We start from the raw sequence: 13,959 nt of genomic DNA, 5'->3' as shown, positions 1-13,959 counted from the left end.
CTTATGTTGCCAAAATTAGATGCAGAATGAATTTGTTAATGTGTTGTATTTAACTCTAAAGTGTTATTTTGTGATTTGAGTGGGCAATAGAACAATGTATCTCACGAGTAATTTTAAAATGTACTTGCACTCTAATCTTTCAGGTTGTTTTGATGGCAGTCTGGCTTTGTAAGGTGTTGGTCACCACTAGATTAGCTTAGGGTTAGCATTAGACATCTCATTAGATCTTAGAGAAATTCCATTTAAGATACGGGCAACTGTATTATATCTGAATTCTGATTTAGTGCCAGAGCCATTTGCGAGAAAGCAAATTTCTAAATATTTCCCAAACCCATGCATGCTAGCACTGACAGATGGCTGGAAGATAGACATTAAAATGGTCCACTTTAACAGTTTATGTTGGATTTGGTTGCTGTTGTTGTGTTTAGATTAATAAAAGGAAAGCAAATGACAAAATTCATGTATTTTGAAATGTAGACAATACTGGTGTACAATGAAATCAAACATACATTATATACTCTATTTCTCCATGACAATTTTTGTTACAAACTGTAGACTGATACTGAGAAAAGTAAATATAAATGAACTCATTCCTAAACAAATACCTAGAGCTGACATAGCAACAACATTATGAACCTTCTTTTTTTGTCTCTTCCTACCCTCCCCCTGGTGAAGACAACATCAGAGCCTTAAAACTCCAAAGTTTTTGTTCTGCTTTGCTCTTTCAGCTTGCTCCCTTGAGGCAATTATGGTCCCAACTTTCCTGTTTTCAGTAGAAGTGTTTTCCATTAAGTATGAAAACTACAGAGTAGTGGAAGGGGGGATTTGAGGTAGTGGAGCCTGTTCTTTTTCTGTCTGAGATTGTAATATGGCAACTATTAATGAGTTTAACAATTATTAATTACAGAAGAATTAGATGTCTTCATTTCTCCTGCTGCAATTAATTATGTTATGAATCGTTGATGCTGCTATGATTTTTATAAAATTATTAAATAGGAGATTAATATTATATGCCTAAGAAGATTGTGGTTTGTTTTCTTTATAAATGATTTCTGGAGTACTTTAGCTTTGTTTCTAAGATAATATTAGTCAAATACTGAAAGATGAGTTTCTGTTTTTGAAAAGCATTTTTATTTTTGAAAAATTTACTTTTGAGAAAGACAGGAGTAAAAACTGAAGAATTAAAATGATTGTAAAAATTAAAATATATAACACTGTAAGTGACCAAAATAGGGGGGAAATAAAAATCCCTATCTGTAACTCCCAGGGTAACTTGGTGTCATTTTCCCAGGTTGACTTGCACTTCATGAAAAAGATACCACCTGGAGCTGAAGCATCCAACATCTTAGTTGGTGAGCTGGAATTCCTGGACCGTGCAGTTGTTGCTTTTGTTAGGTTATCGCCTGCAGTGCTGCTTACAGGACTAGCTGAAGTTCCAATTCCAACTAGGTACAGTTATGTTTATTTCTCTTCATGTTTTCCTAAGTACCTATTGGAGGAAGGTGTTGTGACCTTCAGCAAATGTCATTTCACCATGAATTAAGGGCATCTTTCTGCTTACCCTCTGAATATGTATATTCAGAAACATACATAAATGTGTAAATGTATATTTTGAAACATGCTGTTAATGTGTGACTGGAATTATTTTCCACAGAAGTAGAAAAGATGTTTGTCAGTTTGCAGCATAGGATTAATAATATACAAACTGTTAATTCTGCAGATGAAATACTAGGTAATAGCAGCAATGCAAAGTGGTCGAACTTTCATCTGGAACCAAAATGAATCTTGTGATACTGCAGAATTAAGTCCAGAAGAAAAAAATATGGTGAAATGGATGTTTAATATAAAAGACTCAAGCTATATGAATTGATTGGCTAAAGACTGTTAATGGATGAAGAATATGCTATCAACATCTCCTCTAAGACTGATAATTGCATGAAAGGAAATGTAACTTTTGACCACATAGTGTTATTAGAATTTCATTTTTCTTAGTTGAAAATTTTTCTTCTAAAATTTGCAAAAATTTGGCATTGAGGACAATTTATGAGGAATCATTTTAATGTCTTAAATGTACTTTGTATTAAGGTTCTAAGAAGATCTTCAAATACGTTGTTTCCTGTTGGGTCTAATTTGGATACAAGTTCTGTCTAATTCTCCCATATCTAAATTCCCTGGCTTAACTATTATCCAGCCTCTCTACTTTTATTTGCTGGTTTGGCTTTATGTGTATGTATTCTGCCTCTGTTCTTCACGCTCTCTCTCTCTCTCTCTCTCTTTTTTTTTAAAATAAAAATAGAATTTCACCAGAAGACAACATTGCATTGCAGTTATTTATGGCCTTCATCTAGGAGATGAAATGCTCAAATTCTGATTCTTGCTCCCAGTCACATTAATAGTCTAAAATTTGCTTTAATTTTTGATTTATTTGAGTATGACTTTAGGTTTTGTACATGTGTATAAAGGTCATTTATACATGATACATGATATACATGAGATACTGAGATAATTTTTTAAAATAACGGGAGCCTTTTTTCTGCATAACCTCTTCCACAAAAAAAAAAACAACCAAAAAAACAAAACAACAAAAACAACAAAACAAAACCATGGCAATGAACACAGTACAGATGTCTTGATTTTTGGCCTAAAGAAAATTAAGGAATTAAAAAATTAGGATGATTATATTATTTTTATATTATTTTTTTCTTCAAAAATATTTGCTTTCGAAATAATGTATTAATTTTATTTAATTTAATTTTTTAAAACGTGGTTTCTGCATTTTTACAAACCTGGAAATGCCAGTTACTTCATCTGAACTCATCCTCTGCATTTTAGAGAACCACAAGCCCAGAGTAGAGGCTAGTCTTCTTAGTGGCAGGAAAGATGAATTAAAAAATGTAAGGTCTTTTCCAACGTGAGCAATTCTATGATTCTATGTTTAAATGTGTATCTGAAGATCTTGAAGGAGTATTATATATAGTATTTGACTTGGGATTTTTTAATACTCCAATTTTCAAATAATTATTCTGGTAGTATTCTATTGTAACTAGCATACAACTTCCTTTTACATATTTCCATTTAACTTCTTGCAGATTTTTGTTTATTCTTCTTGGGCCATTGGGTAAAGGGCAACAGTATCATGAGATTGGAAGATCAATTGCAACACTGATGACAGATGAGGTAACTTTATTCTTGATTTGGCTTTAGTAATTTTGTAATGACTGAAGGGATGTATTAGGGAACATGGAATGCCCAGTGGAATTGATGTGCAGATATAATTCAAGTTTGTTTCACCATTCTGTAACTGCTCAGGTTATGCTGCTAGGAGATGATAAAATGTGAGCTGAGCCTAACTTGCAAGAAGGGACCGTTGTGAAATATTTGCAGTGTTTCTCTCCTCCCACATATGCCTCTTTGCTTTTCACAGGTGTTCCATGATGTTGCTTACAAAGCAAAAGACCGCAATGACTTGGTGTCTGGAATTGATGAGTTTCTTGATCAGGTTACAGTTCTCCCTCCTGGAGAATGGGACCCAACAATACGAATAGAACCACCTAAAAATGTTCCTTCTCAGGTTTGTGCTTGCAAAAATCAGGTACTTTTTAAGATCGTGATGAAGTTTTGCTAAGTAGGATTAAATATAAATAATTTAGGATTTGGCAAAGTCACCATGTGGAAATACTGTATTCTCTTTCTGTTTGCTACTTTGCTTTAAGAAAATTGTTGTCTTGAAAACATAGTATAGTGGTGACAGTTAGCGTAGTTCAAAACTGTGTCTCTCCTGAACAAAGACAGATGGATCTAAAGGTCTTAAATTCAAGATTGATTGGTAATAAGCATATCTGATTATCACAAACAGACGTATTTGCTTTTGTTCTAAACTTATTGCTTTATCTTTGTTTTCTGAAACAAGAAAGACAAAAAAAAGCTTAAATCCTAAATATTCTATTGTGTATCCTCCTGGATGTGTTTAGTTTTCCTCTGAAGATGAAGAAGTCTTTTTTTTTCTTGTTGGCATTTTTATAATATTACACAATTATGTCTACAGACTCAGTGCAGGCTGTTACTGAATGGTGGCTATTCATAAAGCTCTTCAGTCATATCTGTTCTTCTATTCTTTGATGATAGTTGTAATCCATTTTGAATTGTGCAATGCACTTTTAGCCATATAACGATTTGTTATTTATAATTCTTTTCAATAGGTGCTACTTGTTATGCTAAGTTACTTGTGAAATCAAAAGGTATTGGCCTGATAAGAGCAAGAAATGATCAAAGCAGTCTGGCATGCTGCTCTTTAAAAATGCTTTCTGATAACAAGGTTTTTCTGAGGTGTATTCTTTAAATTTCTTAGACCACAATACCTTCTAGTTTTTCTGGTTACACAGCTACTCTACTTCTTATGAAGAGATTATGCTGATTAATCTTACAATAAAATTTCAATGTTCAGTCTTTCAAGTTTTGAAGTCTGTTTTATTGCTGTATTTGTGTTTAGTTGTGAAAATCCAAGAAAAGGATCTTTTCTTTCTGGTAGGAGAAGCGTAAGATTCCGGGAGTACCAAATGGGACTGCAGCTCATGGGGAGCCAGAACATCCTGGTGGACACTCTGGACCAGAACTGCAACGCACTGGAAAGTTAGTGAAAACATATTCAGAATCATGAACATCCCAGATGTTGCCCTTTTGAAAGAACAATAATGGTCTGGTTCTCTTTTAAATGACCAGTTTGGCACGTCATCTTTTTCAGGCCTTATTCCTGATTAGCGTACTACATAGCTGAAAAAGATAGTACTTCTGAATTTGTTTGTGAAGGAAGAGGGCAAAACATAATAATTGAGTATTCATATATTTACAGAAAGCTCCTTTCTCTGTGATTTGTAGAGGTCAGATCACTATTGAACTCAACATTTTCTATTTCTGTATGAAGTAAAAGTTGGAAATGGGCTTGTCACATATTATGAATTCTTACAAATATTTTGTTGTTTCATCCTATTATCAAATGTATTGAGGAAGAGTTTTACAAAGAATATGATGTGCTCTCTATGTGGGAATGTAGGCAAACACGCAGTGTAATAGCTCTCTGATTAAACAAATACTAAGAATTATTTAACAAAAATACTGGGGTTTTATGCAAGCAAGCCAGAAGCTTTGGGTCTGGGTGTTGAAGTTTTTAATTAAGAAACATGCAACTTCTTTTGTTTTAAAACAATTCCTTGATTAAAGTTATCAGGACAGAGTTCCCATAAACTTTCTTCTGTTGAAGGATGAATTATAACTGTATGTTTCATTTGATATGGAAGAGTAGCTTCTCTGCAGCTGCTAAAAATACTATGTAAGAAAGTTAGTAAACCTTTTTTCATAAATCTTCTCTTTTGTTTTTAGATTTTTTGGTGGATTGATTTTAGATATAAAAAGAAAGGCTCCATTCTTCTGGAGTGACTTCCGGGATGCCCTCAGTCTGCAGTGTCTGGCATCGTTTTTGTTTCTCTACTGTGCTTGCATGTCTCCTGTCATCACATTTGGTGGTCTACTGGGAGAAGCAACTGAAGGTCGTATAGTATGTGTTAAATCTGATTTTTTTTAAAACAAACTTACACTGCTAGATTTGTGGTTAGTATTTATTTATTTATTTTTACTGTTCCATGGTGATAAATAAATATTAAAATCAGTTTTTATATTTTAAATATTTATTTCTATACTAAATATATGTATTTATAATGTATTTGTTTCAATATTTAGAAGTCTACAAATCTATATGTTGCAAAATAGAACCAGTTGGAAAATTTATACACACTTCTCTGTTTGTGTCATATTCAGAGTGCAATAGAATCACTGTTTGGAGCATCCATGACTGGAATTGCCTACTCTCTCTTTGGTGGACAGCCTCTCACTATACTTGGCAGCACGGGACCAGTTCTAGTGTTTGAGAAGATTTTATTCAAATTTTGCAAGTACGTGGCTATTTAAAATTTCTAATATATTATAAAACGTAGTAGCTTACCAATAACATATATAGAATCTTTCTAAGCAAGACTTTTTTTGAACTTTCTAAGCAACTTACTTCATTGATTCATTCATGTATCAACTAATGTTTGAGGTGAGTGAGATCATAATATACATCATTAGTAAAGTCTTTTTAAGTAGAATTAGAAACACTAATTAATGAATTCCAGCATCTGCAGAGTAAGATTAGGGGGTTGTTTTCAAGCGATCTGCTTAGGCTTTCAGAGCCTGAAATCTAATGCTTTGACTGAAACAAGTGAATTGTTGATCATGCATAAAAGTTGAAGAGTTGGTTCCACTTTTTGCCTCCTTCCCTCCTTCCTGCCCTCTTTCTGAAGAGCCAAACTGTTCCCAAAATTGCACGTTCTTACACAAAGCATATTTTGGAGTTTTTTCATCTAGGAAACTGTGGCTGGACAAATGATTAACTGTGTTGTTTACTTATTTTTTTTTCTTTAGAGAGTATGGGTTATCATACCTTTCCCTGAGAGCTAGCATTGGACTGTGGACTGCAATCCTGTGCATCATCCTTGTTGCAACTGATGCAAGCTCCCTAGTCTGTTACATTACCCGATTTACTGAAGAAGCTTTTGCTTCTCTTATCTGCATAATTTTCATTTATGAGGCCTTAGAGAAGCTATTTCATCTCAGTGAGACATATCCAATCAACATGCATAATGATTTGGACCTGCTGACCAAGTACTCGTAAGTATGATTTCTTAATCCTTTTTTTTTTTTTTTTTTTCTTACATAGATGGTGAGATCTTTGAGTACAAGTAGTGTGAAGCAGGAAAAGTTTTCAGTTATTGTGAATATAATATGTAGGGAGCTATTGAATTAGGCATGATTCTGGCATATAGGAGTAGTAGTTACTGGAGGTAATGCATACTGTAAACTAAGTAAAAAAAATATTGGAATTTTGGAAAGCTACTTGAATGAATCTTGGAAATCCTATAATAATAATAATAGTTAAAAAAATCAACTTTAATTTTTTGTTCACATTTTAATTTAATCAGATGCAACCAAATAGTCTCTTACTATAACCTTCTGTTGGTGCTTTATAATATTTTATATCATATTTCTGTCTTTATTTCAATTTGGAAAAAAAATACTGACTTGATGTGCCTCCTTTATCTTAATCTGAATGGCAGTAGTTCTGTGAGAATTGGGGTGGATTCAGAATTGTTAGGTGCCTCTCTGCAGTGTTGGAATTTGTCATAATGAATTTGTTCTTAATAACAAGATTTTTAACAGGTCTGCGTTTATGTACCTTGGCAGTGGAGGTTTTACAAGTGTTTTTGGATACAGGGTATTATCCTTGGGGAACAGAAAAATAATTGCTCTAATTGATGTAGTTTCATTTTGAAGTAAAAATTCAGGATTGTTTCCGTAATGTTAGAACAGAAGTGTTAGTTAAGGACAAGATCCTACTTGATCTTGAGGATAATTAATTCTGGTCACCTCAGTGACTAAAATGTCATTGAAAAGCATTTTCAGAGAAGATTCACCTCCAGAAATATCTTTATTTCCCTGAACCCATTTGAACACTGTGTGCAGAGTGGAGTCCCCCAAATATGACAACTGAACATTGCCACATCTTTTGTTCACTGGAGAAATAGGAGTGTCTCAAGCAAATGTCTCATTTGCATTTTAAGCTGGGAGAAACAAAACACAGCAACAGAAAAAGTATTTAAATTTTGTGCATGCTATCATCACTAGTAAAATAGATGGTAGAACCTGCATCCAAATGTGCAATAAGTATGTTAATAAGTGGAACAGATTGAATTATTGGAACAGTAGCTCTGCTGTGATGTGCTCTGGTGTGCTGAAAAAAATAGTACTTCTCTCTAACAGCTTGACTGGTAGACAAAGTAATATTAATTTGAAGAGAAAGCAAGGAACATCACAAGTAGAGCATGCACCTCATGAACTGAATTGATATCCTGATTTCAGTTAACTTCACATAACTTCTACGGTGTTGATACTTTTACTCTAAAGAGCCTTATATAGCACAGTGTTTGTGTTTGGTTTTTTTTCCTTTTTCCTTTACCACTTCAAAATAGAAACGGGATATGATGTCCTCACAGCGTTTTGACAAACGGAAGTACTATAATGACAAAATTTTATTCTGAAACCACTTAGCAGAAAGAGCTAAGACTGAAATATGTCATGAAAATATGGGTACAGATTCCTGGTTAGGTAGGTTTTATTTGTATCTAGGTATGAATCTGTCTGAGATTACAGAGATAAGTTCCAAGTTTTGCTTTGTGGTGCTGTGATAGGTATCTCCATATTTTATGGTAAAATTTTAAATGTCTGTATGTGTCTTCCTCAGTTCTAGAAAGATCAGAAAACGAATATGCTCAGAAACTTACTTGAAATAAAAATTTCATTTTTGTGTACTTGAAGTGAGGATATTGCTTTTAGAAGAAATGAGAAACTTTTCTTTTTCTGCAATGTATGCCTCCAAATCTTCTATTTATTGTTTAAATGGGTTACAAGCTTGGGCTGAAACTGGTTCTGTCCTTAAAGGACCAGCATACTCTGTTACAGAAGCTAATTAATATCTGCTGTTTGCTAATTAAAAACAGCTGTTTGTATTTTTTTTATCATTGGGGATTTTAAAGACAAGTTTTTAATTGTTAGTAAAGCCCTAGCAGTTCTTTAATTAGCAATGGGCTAACTTCAAAAGGTTGAGCAATTCATTTCTCTTTGAATGTTTTGCCAAAGCTTATGCAAAACTTCTTGGATCTGCAATTCTGTGCTAAAAAAAAACTTATACTATAAAATTTCTGTTCTCTGTATTCTCCTTGTTGTTTACTTGAATTATAAAGAAGATAAATAGTTTAGGGCAATTAGAAACTTTCTTTGTGTAAGTTGTGACCTCACTCTCCTTTTCTATCCCATGGGCCTTCTAAGGATGTTCTGATGTCTATAGGTAGTCAGTGTGCAATCCCAGTATTGTTGCCTTTGCTGTGGTGAAGAAATGAATTTGACTTAGGAAATACCATTGGCATGCTGTTAGTATTGTCCTTTGGAGTACTAGGGAGACAAAGAGAAATCATTTAAAATGTTATTTTGTTTGAAGCAGATTGTGTAACCATATTTCAAGTGGGAAAGATGTATTTTTGGTGGGTTCGTCTTCTGATATCACAGAATTAGAGAATTATAGGGGCTGGAAGGGATCTCCAGAGATCATCTAGTCCAACCACCCTGCTAACCATGCCCCTTACAGCAGGCTACACAGGTAGCCATCAAGGTGGGTCTTGAATCCACCACCTCCCTGGGCAGCCTGTTCCAGTGCTTTGTCACCCTTACTGTGAAGAAGTTCCGTCAAATATTGATACAGAACTTTTTCTGCCCCAGTTTATTGCCATTTCCCCTTGTCATGTCTTCACTGACATCTGAAAAGAAGAAGGCCATGTCTCTTTGACTCCACACTTAAGTAACATTTAAATATTAAAGAGCAATCTCAATTGCAGGAGTTTTATATAAGTACAAATGTATGTAGTACAGTTGTTTATATTTAAGAGCATAGGAATTATTACTAGCATCTGCCATAACAAACCTTAGAAGGCAATAGAAAGAGCATTCAGAACAGTGTTTTTTTGTTTGTTTTTGGTTTTTGTTTTTTTTTTAACTTTTATGTATTTTAAATGGCGTGTACACAAACACTTGAAAATCAGCTGAAATTTAATATTTACAATTTTATGTAGAAGATATATTGCACTTTTTTTTTTTTTTTGTGGGCCCCCTGCACAAGAAAAATGTGAAGCTGTTAGAGCGAGTTCAGAGGAGGACCACAAAGTGATCAGAGGGCTGGAGCATCTCTCATACAAAGCTATGCTGAGGGAACTGGGCTTCTTCAGTCTGAAGAACAGAAGGTTCCCACAGCAGACCCCATTGCTGCCTTCCAGTACTTAAAAGGAGCTTATAATCAGGAGAGAGACCAACTTTTTACAAAGTCTGATAGTGACAGGACAAGGGAAAGTGGCTTTAAAGTAAAAGATGAGAGATGTAGTTTAGAATTTAGAGGGAAATAGTGAGGCAGTGACACAGGCTGCCCAGAAAAATTCCAGGTGTCTCATCCCTGGAGGTGTTCAAGGCCAGGTTAAATGGGGCCCTGGTCAGCTGGTGTTGGTGGGTGACAACCTTGCCCACTGTGTGGGGTTAAAACTAAGTGGTCTTTAAATGTCTCTTCTCACCCAAGCCATTCTGTGCTACATGTTTGAGTTTGTTACAGAATTCTATCTCAAAACGATATCTGTTGTTTCATGGTCTGATTAATGTAGAACTTGTTCTAATGCTCTTATTTTCTTTATTATACTTGTTTGTGTTAAAATGTTGGCCATGGTATTCAAGTGTTCTTTCTGGAAAATCTGATTTTTGTTCATTTATTTATTTTTTGAACACGGTCATTAGAATATAGATAATCAAGCATTTTAGAGGTAAATCAAAAGGAGAGGACGATGTGATTTTAAGAATGCTGCTGTGGTACGTTCTTTCTTTTTAAAACACATTGTTTTGAAGGTATTTGAATACATAATATTTCTATATGAAATACACATTTTTTTATCTGGATTTTCTCTTTCTTTTTTCTCTTGTTTCCTCTGTGACCTTTTTGTATTTGTCATGCCATTAGCATTTGTAGGTTGGCATAGCAACTCTTTTATTTCTGTGCTCTCCTCCTCCTGCTTTTTCCTACTTCTGCAGCAAATGTATCTCCAGTTAGTGAATTCAGTGTGGAGCACTAATACACATCAATTCTAATATGTACATTAAATGTTAGGGTATCATGTTTTGCTAGGAAAGGAAACACCCTACAGCTGTGGGGTTTGAAGATCTTGGATGAAAGAAAAGGATTTAGAAATCTAGTGTGCTCTAAAGGGCAAGCATGTTACAGTAGTTGTCTCTGAATACAGAAGATAAACTATTTCTCTGGCTGAAGTTGCTTAGACCTTGGGACTTTATATCTCATCCATTCATTTTTTTTATTATTATTATTTTTTTCCCACAGGGATAAATTCATGTTATTTTAATAAATCTTTACCAGAAGTTACTCAATTATTAACAGATTACATTGAATAATTTTAAAGTGATGTTTTGGCATAGTAATATGCATATTACAATCTGTCTTGGTATTGACATGCACTTAAGAATTAGGAGTAGAAAATCCCACTTATGTAATTGTGGAGCCAAGATCACGTCAATCTCAGTATCTTTTGCAGGCTACAGAAACCATTGCTTCTAGAAGTCATTGTGAAGATTAGCTTTGTGCATATCAGTCTTTGAACAAACAAGTCTTAAATCTTTCATTCTATGTTTGCAACTCCATTTGCATCCTGTAATAATGCATTTACTTTATGTTATTTTGTATACTGTCTTCCTTGAGTTGCAGCTGGAATGCATGGTCAGTGATCTTATGCACAGAATTTCTCATTAAGATCTTGAGCATATAATGGACTTTTATATGCACTTCATATAACTATCGCTTTGAACTCTTTGCTTTGGTATTTCTTTTCCCCTTTCAGTTAAGTAACTGTGCTATATACCCAGTTTCTTTCCTTGAAGAATCAAAGAATAGAATTATAGAATGGCTTGGATTGTAAGGGTCCTCAGAGACCTAGTTCCAACCCTGCTATAACAGGCAGAGTTGTCAGGCACTAGATCAGGTTACCCAGAGCCCCATCAACCTTGCCTTTGAGCACTTCCAAGGATGGGGCATCCCCAGCTTTTCTGGGCAGCCCGTACCAGCACCTCACTTCAAAGGAAAATTTTTCCCCCTGACATGTTTGCTAAATCTCTCTTTTTAGTTTTAAATAGTTCCCTGTTGATCTATGACTATCTGCCCATGTAAAAAGTTGATTTATCTCCTGTTTACAACCTTCCAGTACTTAAAGGAAGCTAATTATGAGGTCTCACTAAAGCCTTCTCCAGGCTGAAGAAGCCTAACCTGTCTTTGTAGGAAAGATGATGGTTCAGTCCTCTGTTCATCTTTGTGGCTCTTCTGTGGACCCATTCCAAAAGCTGGGGATCTAGACACAGACATTGTACTCCAGATGGGACCTACAGAATATCCCTCATTCCTAGAACCATTCAACTGCCATCAAGTTTAACTGCTGGTTCTCTTTGTTTCTTGGCAAGCCTTGGAATCAGGAAATACATTTATTTATTTATTGCATTTATTCTAGGACTTCCCTATCTCAGCTCAATCCAACTAACTCACTTAATTTTGTTACTCTACTAAACTCAGTAAATGCTTCTTTTTTTTTTTTTTTTTTTTTTCCCCCTATTACCCATCTCCTCTGCTTTAGAATAGGATCTCTTTAAGTAATTCTCCACAACAAATAGCTGCTCTGCACAATGTTGTCTTAATCTAGAAAAATTTACATGCAGTCCTTGTATAGTTTTGTCAGAGTGTATTTATTTTTTTTGGTATGCTAAGCTTGAATGATCAAAAATTAAGCTGACCACATAGCATCTGTATCTCTCTAGGTATTATTATTTTATTTTATTTTATTTTATTTTATTTTATTTTATTTTATTTTATTTTATTTTATTTTATTTTATTTTATTTTATTTTATTTTATTTTATTTTATTTTATTTTATTTTATTTTATTTTATTATTTTTATTATTTTTTTTTTTCCCCACTGTAGAAGTGGGGTGAGTTTACAACCTGAAATTATTTCTGAATGAAAATTTTCAGATGAAAATCGAAACAAGAAACATCCCATGTAATTACACTGATTTTCTTCCTGATAAAAATCTATGTACAGTTCTTACATACCTTAATATTATAAATGCATAGACTGTTCTCTGCACCAAGCAGATAATAGAGTAGCCTTAATGAGAGATGAGCATGGCTAACAAAACTACAGTATGATTATAGATCTGTTTTCTAGACTTTTCCCTTGACAGGACAATCTTCTTACAGGCTATTCAAAGAAACCTAATTATTTGTGATTTCTTCAGTGTAGCATCAGATGTCTGTTTATGTAGATACATGTTTCTATTTGTGTGTATGAAGTGGAGTTATCTAGATACAAGCTTCTCTGTTTTCCTCTTCAACCTCCCCAACTAAATTTTATAGACTTCAAAATTTATAGAATATATTTGAATGTCTACTTATGTTTGTGATTGTCAGAGGCAAGATACTTAACTTAATGAATCAGTGGTCTAAATCAGAATGGCAGATCTCATTAATAAATGAAGAAAGTAATTTCATCTTGTTCTGACAGCTGTGCTTTGAAAGGATTTCATGATACTGAGAATAGAAATTAACTGACAAGACCATTTCCCGTCAGTATTAATTATTTCGCTTCCAGTCTCTCCTCCACTGAGAGTTTAGTCTCATCACTATGAATGCTGACATGAGAAGAAATATGGTAAATACAGTGCCACGAATATACAGGTGTTGTACATATGGGGCAGCAGGGTATGTGAGTGTGATGATATTGTTGTCACTTTCCTGTAGCAGATGTTAGACTCTTCAGTGCTCATAAGACTCACCTGATAATAGTATGTATTTGTAGACAACATAAACATACATAGCATTACAGTATTGATGGGCTTTTCTTCAGTCTTGTAAATGCAGTGTTAACAAGCCTGATATGCATATTCCAGTAGTTTGCTTTTAAAATAAAATTAGTGATTTATCTTCCATTTCTTACTGTCTTATTCTGCCTCTGTTATGTGATTAATGCACAGCGTATTTGTAGAGCATAGTCTGTTTCTTAGGATAAAAATCTTCCTACTCATTAACAAATATGTGCTCTGATATTCAGTGAGACACATTACTTCAACTACCACAGTTTGCAACTTATCAGTCATACTTGCCTGCTTTTTTTTTTTTTTATAATATAAATATTCATATCAAACAAAAATCATTATCTTAAGTGAGCTCAGAAATATCTTCCTCTTCTAGGAGAGGGAAATCGTATGTTAGCTAATTGTGAAGAAG

At 34.1% G+C, this 13,959-nt stretch overlaps 1 protein-coding gene across 16 annotated transcripts in view; it reads left to right on the top strand.

Annotated features, from left to right (window-relative positions):
* The window catches only part of SLC4A10 (solute carrier family 4 member 10), a 139,184-nt gene that overhangs the window by 100,974 nt on the left and 24,251 nt on the right, over positions 1-13,959 (top strand). For all 16 annotated transcript variants that reach the window (XR_014948201.1, XR_014948200.1, XR_014948198.1 and 13 more), the window contains exons 8-14: positions 1,292-1,449; positions 3,090-3,177; positions 3,425-3,571; positions 4,529-4,629; positions 5,377-5,551; positions 5,812-5,945; positions 6,457-6,702. Coding sequence is in view for 10 of the 16 variants with exons in the window: in XM_085553011.1 (XP_085409137.1) it covers positions 1,292-1,449; positions 3,090-3,177; positions 3,425-3,571; positions 4,529-4,629; positions 5,377-5,551; positions 5,812-5,945; positions 6,457-6,702 (1,049 nt within the window). In the remaining 6 variants the exon portion in view is untranslated. The remainder of the gene's footprint in view (positions 1-1,291; positions 1,450-3,089; positions 3,178-3,424; positions 3,572-4,528; positions 4,630-5,376; positions 5,552-5,811; positions 5,946-6,456; positions 6,703-13,959) is intronic.

This window comes from Coturnix japonica, chromosome 7 (genome assembly GCF_054131305.1).
Source record: "Coturnix japonica strain WE chromosome 7, WE-NBRP24, whole genome shotgun sequence".
Lineage (NCBI taxonomy): Eukaryota > Metazoa > Chordata > Aves > Galliformes > Phasianidae > Coturnix > Coturnix japonica.
Note: the sequence above shows the minus strand (reverse complement) of the source record. Positions and strands in the feature narration are given on the sequence as shown.